The sequence below is a fragment of the Poecilia latipinna genome, unplaced genomic scaffold, assembly GCF_001443285.1.
Source record: "Poecilia latipinna isolate Pla-1442-1.1 unplaced genomic scaffold, P_latipinna-1.0 Scaffold454, whole genome shotgun sequence".
Classification (NCBI taxonomy): domain Eukaryota; kingdom Metazoa; phylum Chordata; class Actinopteri; order Cyprinodontiformes; family Poeciliidae; genus Poecilia; species Poecilia latipinna.
Window position 1 is genome coordinate 441,700 of NW_015113070.1, and position 9,110 is coordinate 450,809.

General features: G+C 37.9%; 1 protein-coding gene across 2 annotated transcripts in view; it reads right to left on the bottom strand.

Moving 5' to 3' along the window:
- The window catches only part of robo2 (roundabout, axon guidance receptor, homolog 2 (Drosophila)), a 98,878-nt gene that overhangs the window by 17,333 nt on the left and 72,435 nt on the right, over positions 1-9,110 (bottom strand). For both annotated transcript variants that reach the window (XM_015038828.1, XM_015038829.1), the window contains exons 15-17: positions 5,650-5,809; positions 3,973-4,236; positions 1,954-2,168 (exon numbers count right to left, since the gene is read on the bottom strand). In XM_015038828.1, coding sequence (XP_014894314.1) covers positions 1,954-2,168; positions 3,973-4,236; positions 5,650-5,809 — 639 coding nt within the window. The remainder of the gene's footprint in view (positions 1-1,953; positions 2,169-3,972; positions 4,237-5,649; positions 5,810-9,110) is intronic.

The following is a 9,110-nucleotide window of genomic DNA, read 5'->3' on the forward strand; positions in this document are numbered from 1 at the left end:
TATTTCTGGATCTGTACTAATTTGATAGATAGATAGATAGATAGATAGATAGATAGATAGATAGATAGATAGATAGATAGATAGATAGATTAGTGACTTGCGGTGAGGTTCATACCTGGTGAGGAACCGACTTAATTATAATCGGATTTACAAATCTAGACCCCCTGCATGTTATTGTTTACATAAGGAAATTTCTCGCATGCTACAATGCTGGAGGGCAAAAAGGCTATTCCTTTACATGCCATTCATGATTCCGTGATCTCAATCAAACTTAGACATGTAGATATTATTAATTTCGTGCTGTGCTTAACAGCAAAGGGAGAATCCCTTAAAGTACAACTCAAAACCACGTCTTTCTCGCTCTCTGTATCAGAGCAGCTACTGTATTGCTAACTCGCTGTTACCGTCTCTTACTCTGCAGTTGTGCAGTCACACTGTCTGGGTTCATGAGCGCCCCCAGCGATGAGACACAAGAACTGCCAGCCTCACCTCTACTCAAATAATATGCCATTTATGATCGCTCCTCAGCACACGAAACACGTTACACACACAGCTGGTGACAATAAAAACACAGTACATTAAATACATAAGCTAAATAATTGAAAATCAGTTCATACATTAAAGGTTTTCAACCATTTTATTGCCGGCGTACAGACAGGAGGAGCATGCTCCCATAGAATGGCAGCCAGTGCAGTTAGCGAGAGGTTGCGCAACCCCAGGTGAGGCTCAGCTCGCTGCTGCCTCACCGGCTTCGCTTCTGAGCATTTGAATGGGAAAATGGGAAAATTCAGCGATTTTGAAGAAAAAATAATCCGATTTGGTTAAATGAAATGAAAAATAGGTACTTTATAGTACAAACCACAGGGTGAAAATATCTTTATAAATGATTTAATTATTATATATTATTTTTCCGCCTCACCTGCCTCCCCTGACCCTGCGCATCACTGATATATATATATATATATATATATATATATATATATATATATATATATATATAAAAAACAATATAATACATATATAATATATTCACACATGCCCTGCTTCGTAATCCACCATGCTGTTAACCATAACAGCATTTTCCATCATTTCACCCAATCCATACATGAAGTTTTACAGCAGATGCTGTATAAGTTGGTCTCAGTGTAAAAATGTAATTTGAATCCAGAAGAATTGCCCTTTTAATAATAAATGTAACTGAAATGGTGCTATTTGTTTCTCATCATTCTAGTTTCATTACAATGAAAGTTGTGCAATATGTGTAAAAGCAGCACATAAAGATGCATATAAACTGATCATTTCATTTTGTTTCCTTCCAGTTTGTTTATTAGCTCCATTGAGCTCTTTAGCGGCCCCTTATAGTGGAACTGTGCTTTCCGTCAGTGGAAGATAGCTGTCCAGAACCTGGCTCTGCAGTGATGTGTCCTTCATCCACCTCTCCCCCTCAATCCAACCCCAGCAGAGGGCTGTAAAAGTTTTCACTGAATTGTAAAAAATGGTAATGCTGCCACTGGTCTGGAATCAAATATGCTGCACGTGAAATTTATTTGAAATCTCATTGGGAAGATACGGGTGGCACTTGCTCTGGACTCGGGTGCCAGTTAAATCGCGTCCATTACCCCTACCCTTCCCCATCTTCCTCTTTCCTGTCACATCACATCCCCTCTCACTATCCTCTTTGAAATTCATGGACTTTCTTATCTCTATTTTAGAAATAATAATTGTAATTCCCAACAGTCTGCCAGAAGTGCTTAAAAATTGGACAGGGCTACACCAGTAAGCAAATTCATGTAAAAAAAAAAAAAAAAAAAAAAAAAGACCCCAAAAATGTGCAGAAGACCAACAGCAGGACTGTAGAACAAGTTGTAATGACATTAAAAAGCAAAAATATTCTTCCTAATTAATAATGTGGGTCCAATCAAAAACAGTATTTTTTGATGGTAACCAACCTACCTGTTATAGAGCTGTCCAAGTTGTCCATGCTAGACCCTGGTGTGTGCTCGATACCACGGGGATGTCTGGCTCCATAGCCCTCATCCTCGTCCTCATCCTCCTCTTCGTCCTCCTCGTCTTGCAGGTCAGTCTCCAGGTCGGAAACCATTGTGCTCGACACATAGCCCACTGGCGGAGCTGGTGCCAGGGGAGGACGAGAGCCTCCCTGCATGTGCCTGGGAAGGGAAACTTCATAGACTAGGTGAATATAGCGGAGTACAAAAATTCTGCGATTCTGGTGCTAAAAGCAAGACGTAAAGTTATTGTTCGAGGCTTGCCTCACATCAATGGTTGAACAACTTTAAACAAATCCGCTAATTCCAAAGGTCAGTTTGCATGCTAGTAACACAATGACCTGGTGGTTGCATGCGTGGATGATACGAAGGCATCCTTCTCGGGGGCCTGTCAACACATGGCTGTCACCTTAGTGGCTGACAGCCGCGTTTGTTAGAGGGAGTGCAAAGTGTTTGACGCAGTTTGCAGTGGGAATTGGTTGTAATTACTGGCCCTCTGGGGTTGTCAGAGATGCTCTCTAACCAACATAGTCATTACTGGGTAACATGACATCTTCTTCCTGACAAGGCATCCCTGATTCCCCCACCCCCCACATCACAGCCCGCTTCACGATTATGAATGAATGCCAGTCTCTGGTTACCTCAGCGTCGATGACAGAATGAAGCATGGCCTTCATCTGACTTGCATGAGCACAACAACAATGGAATCCGGAATGTATGTGTGTAGGGGAAGTAAACTACCATAGGCATGAAATTGTGTCTGTTGGAGTAAGCAAAATGTAGTTGTTGCTTAGAGTGGTAGCATGGGCCTATTAAAGTTGAATGATTGGTTTGTATCCGTGACACAGAGTTCATGTGTGGAAAAACAGCTGAATAAAAGTTAAAACTTGCAAAAACAAGCAATCAGAATCTGTGTGACGCATTTTGAAAGTAAATTACCTGTTTCAACTGCCAAAAAAATACCACATGGTTACCTAAATACATTCACTAGCCAGATAGCTAGCTAACTGTGATCCTGTGTAGCCAGACTGCTAGCTGAAAATGAAGACAAATACTTTTTTCCCTCCAAAATAGAGCTAAATCATAATACTCAAACTTATTTTCAGATAAGTTACATCTGAATGAGTTATCTAAAAAGCTAGCAAAGTGGCTATAATGTTAGGTAGTTGCATCAAGGACTTTTTCCTTCCTAAAACAAAATGTAACTAACATTTTCAAATATTAAAAAAAATTGTTTTTAGTATAAATCATCCTCAATTTATCAATAAATTATCTAAAGTAGGTTATATCTTGATAACTTAGCCAGATAGCCAACTAGCTAGCTAGGCAAAGTGATTTGCAGGCTAATATAAAAAGTACTTCATAATATTTCTTACATTTTTTACTTCAAATGACTAAGACCATCTTGTAATCTTTTTAGGTGAGCTTGGATCATTGTTGTTAAAACATAAAGTTTAGAATGCAAAATAATAATAAATCAATCAGTGTTACATAGACATTAATATAAAAGCTTTGCAATCAGGTTATTATAGGTTCTTGTAACATTTTGTTGTTAGCCACTAGAAATAAAATACAATTTCTTGCATCATTTTTTGGTAAATCTGTGAAACAACATTCCAAATATAAAAACGCTGATACTTTCTATGGCCTATTTGCTTGGATTTTTTTCTTATTTCTTAAGAGAAATGCTATTCGCCTCATTTCAGTCCACCTCTTCTTTTGTCCCACAGACAGCCACTTTAACCAATTTAGAAAAACAAACAAAAAAAAAAAAAACAAAACAGAAAAAATCGCTGTACAGTATCTGTCAAGGTCAGGTATATGAATGGTACTGAAAATTAGTAAAAAAAAAAAAAAATCCAAAAGACCCAGCAGGTCCAAAGAGTGAATCTGGAATACCCTTAGAAGGTCTAGAAAACATGACATCAATTCAGCACAGTATATAGGTCAGTGCATGCAAATGTACCATGTCTGTTTAGCCATGTCCAGTTGGTATGCTCTGGTCAGCTCATCCAGATGGGCCTGGAGCATGGGCTGCATCTCATCCTGGGGAGATGGGGTGAGGGTGGCTGTGGACTGCTGTCCAAAAGAGACGGCAGCCGGTGAGGAGGCCACTCCTCGGATGGGTGGCGTGGGAACCCTTTCCTCCTCTTCTTCCAGCTCATCTTCCATGCCTTGATGAAGGTACGTCTGCACAGGCATGGGTGGGCCCCAGGTGTCATTCTCATACCTGAGGTAAGAACGGAAACCACCCAGCCAAGAGATTTGTATTTTACAAAAATAAATCCACAGAAAGCATTTTCTGATTACAAGAGAACAATCTCTGCACAAACATGAACCTCTGTGACCTTGTCCAACTTAAGAAGGGGTTTGTTATACGACTGGTTTGAGTAAAATTATAGTGCTTGTCAGGCTTCATTTCCTCATAGCTGTGCTTACACGTGATGAAATAATACAAGCCATAAAGAAAAATGTTCATTAAAGAAATTTGTCGGCGCACACGCCATAGGACATAACGGATTTAATCTGCTGCCATTAAAAGCAGCCTCAGATTTACAGTGGAGGAGACTCTTCATTTGCCAGATAGCCTATTAAATCAGATGACTCCCAGATTGGAAATGGAGGTTAGAGGAGGAAGCACCTCATGCACCAAAAAGAGGGACACTCTGAACCAGCTAAATTAGCTTCTGTTAGTATAAAGTGAAATCTGTTTGAGGTGCTTGGATACACTTGAACTAATTTAAATGTCTAAAAGCGACAGCTTCCTTCAGCTGTCTGTCTTACACTCTAAATATGCACCGTGCAGTACTGTCATCATGTTGCAGAGATCTGTTTCAATTTCAGCAAGGTATTGTCAGGAGACATTATGCAAACAATTGCGGTACATTCTACACCCTTGATCCCGATAAACATGCTATTCAGAACATGAGCACATCAACAGATGCTCAGAACCTCCTAGAGGTCTGTTTAACAAAATACCCTTCATGTTATGTTTAGTCCTGGGTTTTCTGTTTTCAATTCTCCAACATTGATGGGAAGATAAGAAACAGTGCAACTGCAACTTAAAACATAATTGCTGAAGTGTATGGATATGCAACAATGTTTTACAGAAACAAAATGGTAGAAAAAGGTAAAATGGCAACGTGCTGATAAAACATGGGGATATAAATTAATAAGAAGCCATATGCTTTGTTGTTAAAAGCTCTATTTTTCTAACTCTATGCTCAATTGCTTGCTATTTATTTTTCTGTATTTTAGTATCTTACATTAAAATTTGCAAGGAAACTTAGAATTTTTGTTTCTGCAAAGTGCCTTGAGATTACATTTATTATGAATCGGCGATTTATAAATAAACTGAATTGAGGCATTTTGTTGAACAAAGAAACAATTTGACTGCTTATAAAAAGAATAAAAGGCACTGAAAAACTAAGCAACTACATGGAGCAATGAAATTAAAATGGTCGCTAATTAGGATACACTAAAATAAGCTGCAGTAATTGGTCATTATTCACGATGCATACACTTAAACACTTGGTTTTGATGTGAAACTTACACTAAAAACATGTTTTTGTGTTATTTTTTCTTTTTTTTGGTCAACTGAAAACACATTTGCTGTATCTACCGCCGCTGTTCGCACGCTTACCCTCCTCCGTCATGGTGCTCATTGGGATACAGGTCCATCTCTGTGCCGGGTAGAGGGTGAATCGGGGGAGGGGGCAGGGGAACATTGGCCCAGTTGGAGCCATTAGCTTTGGGAGGTTTAGATCCAGCCTTGGTTTTCTTCTTCTTTCCTCCTTTTCCACCTGCACGAAGGAGACCATTCATTTAACCGACATAGTCACTGAAAATTACATTTTATTAGAAAATCTATTGAAACGTGACAAATAGGTGGGGGAGGCAATGTAAATAACAGTAAATGCTGTTGTGTGACAAATGTGCATTCTAAAAAAAAAAAAAAAAAACTCAATTTGGTGCAAACATGCTGCTTAGATTACAAATCCATTTGCACTCACTTTCAGCATACCGCTGGAAAGTCATACACAATTTCAAACACAAGATTTCAATGGGCTCTCCGCCCGTCTCCGCTTACACAGAAAAGCTCAAGGCCGCCTGATGAAGGATGAAAAGCATGCTCCTATTGATTGATTGGCTGAAAAGCCTCAAATCTCCATAGAAACAGAAGAGAACGGCAGTTAATGCGGCAAAGGCAGACCTTTGTGCTCCACCCATCCCTCAGTGTCCCCTTTAACACCAGGCTTTGGGTCCCCACAATGAAATATCTCACTTCACGGCATCATTATAATGAATGGCTTGTGTAGTGTCAGTGTGTCCCTAATGGAATTCACTGAGAGTCTATTACTACTTTCATTTCTTTTATTACACCGGAGAGCTGCTAACCCCATCTATTTCCACTCATAACCCTCCAACACCAAATTCTCCACTGTCACATCCATCTTTATAAATCTGCCAGCCAGGTCAATACCAAGTTTTATATGATTTGGTCACATCGCAAGCAATGCTTTTATTTTCTTTGGAAGATATTTGACTTTAATCTTGGATCCGGTTTTAGGTTCATATATGTACAGCAAAAAAAAGATTCCAAAAGGCTAAACTATACCAGGGTTGTTTATTTCTTGTTACTATTATAGCATGTTACAGTTTTTGAAAATTTTTCTGTGCTCGGATTTTATATATCTCATTTAACAGATTCAATCAATCAGTTACACTACTTCTTTTTAAAACAGCTTTACCTTGGTTATTTTCTATGCATGTAAGTTGTATTAGTACTTATTGTGTCTTTGTTTCCTGTTATGGTAATTTTGTTTTTAATTTGAAGCCCTGTTGAAGAATTTCTGTTACTTTTGATTCTGTCTATTTATCTCCCTCTTTTCTTTAATAAATAGAATCTCATAACAAATTTGAGGTCCTTGATTTTTATGTGAAAAATTGCGATATTAAAGTATTTAAAATGTGAAAATATTGATAACTATTACATTTTTCAGACTGAAAAAATGATTAATTTCAATATATTTTTTAACCTAGTTAAAGTTACACACATAAAAACTAGTTACACCAAAAGCGTCATTGTATATCGCAGTGGCTGATTACAGTAAATGTTTTTCACAGGCATCAACTAGGAAATTTAACAAGACTCTCTTTTACAAGTTATGTCTGTTTTTGTCTTTTTGTTACACAAAAAAATGTTAAATAAAAAAAAAACTAAGCTAACCACAACAAATACAAAAAGCAGTTTTCAAACAACGATTTCATGTTTAAAAAGGTTAAAATTTCTTATTAGAAACTTCTTTGCAGATTCATTTTTAACTCAGGTCCTGTACAAATGGAGACAAGTGCCGTATTGTTTTGTAAACGGTTAAAAGAATGTCAGGATCCGGCACCACATAATGTAATGGGTATGCCGGGCCTATCGGTGGTGCTGTCGCACACCCGCAGAAAGATACAAAAACCACATCACAAAGCCAATCATGGTGCCACAGGACACCATGTTTCGAATGATTCAATGATTGAGATCATTGTTTAGAAAAAGCTGAATCTCGCATGGCCACATGGAAACATGAAACCAGAATTCTGAAAGTTATTCACTCTTGAAGCCAGTTTCAAAAATATTTCAAAAAATCATTTCCGGTCTCCCAATTTGCTGAATCAGTGACAAAGAAAAAATTTCTAGATCTAAGTTATCTCTATGCAGATGGGGTCTTAATCTGAAGAACTTTGACTAGGCCACACTGAAACTTCTAACTTTTTTTTTTTTTGTAATTCTGCGATGGACTTGTTGCTTGATTTGGATCATTTTCTTGCTGCAGAACCCATATATGGCGATAGCTGGATATCCTTCTCCAGGATTTTCTGGTGGAAAGAAGAATTTAAGGTCATCAAGGTTCTGAGATGCTCTGAAGCAGCAAAGCAGCCTCACACCTTTACACTACCAGCAAATTTGCCTGCTGATGTCACTATGGACTAAATTTGGAGTAAATTTGTGAAGGTTGGTCCTTCTTGATGTTTGCCCCCTTTTTTTTTTTTTTTTTTTGGTAATTTCTCTCACTCTGGTTGACTGGAACCTTAAGGCCTTAGAAATGACATTGACCCTGACATTGGGTCTGTTCTTAAATTTCTGTTTTGATTCTACAGGTCAAGCTGTAATCAGGACCGGGTGAGGCCAGTGAACTTGAACTTACCTTTGCTCATTCTTTAACAAAGATGATTAATTCCCCCCACCCCCCGAGCCTCTGGTCTGCTATTGTAATTAGTTAAAATGATACTAAAAATTTGATGCAAGAAATAAATAAAAAATATCTGTAAATGTAAAATATTTTAATTTTATGTACTGGATTTTCAGTCGCAATATTATTTAGGCTCATCTCAAATTGAACACAACATTCAACTTCTGTAACTTGGTTCTCCAAGACAAGTCAATAGAAAATTGTACATTTTATTTCTTTAATGCTGGGGAAATTCTAGGGAAAGATTGTGAGGGATGACCTGAAAAAAGAAAGAACCTGAACTGTTTGGTTCACTTGTTTCAGCTGAGGACATGTTAAGTGTTCAGCTCAGTGCAAGATGGGGGAAAAGTCTGTAAAGAGGAACAGTGAGGCTGCCAGGCCCAAAGTTAGGAGGTCCAACAGCAGCAGCACAGCTCCAGCCTGTTGACTGGAATAATTTGAGATTTTATAACAAAAAAAAAAAACAGAAAATTGGGTACAAGTTTTTTTTTTTGATACAAGCATTGACAGTAGATGAAACTGACAGTACAAAAAGTGCTGCTCATGTTGGCTGCAACCTTTACAATAAGATGGTTCATCTACAGAGACATCAAGAGGGGTAGTATGTGTTGTGAGGAATAAAAAAAGTAGAAAGAGGATAAATAATTTAAATTCCCACAAATTTTAAAGACTCACTGAAAGACCAGAGCGTGCAAAATCTGAAGCTGAAGATATGCAGCCAAATGTGATAAGAAAAAATCCCCCAAAAAGCAAATCATAGTTTGGACCTATGTATTTATCTGTAAGTACATGTTTTTACTTACAGTTAAGTGAAAATATATAATCCAATGTAAAAAAAAAAGAGGAGATTTATGAAAGAGGA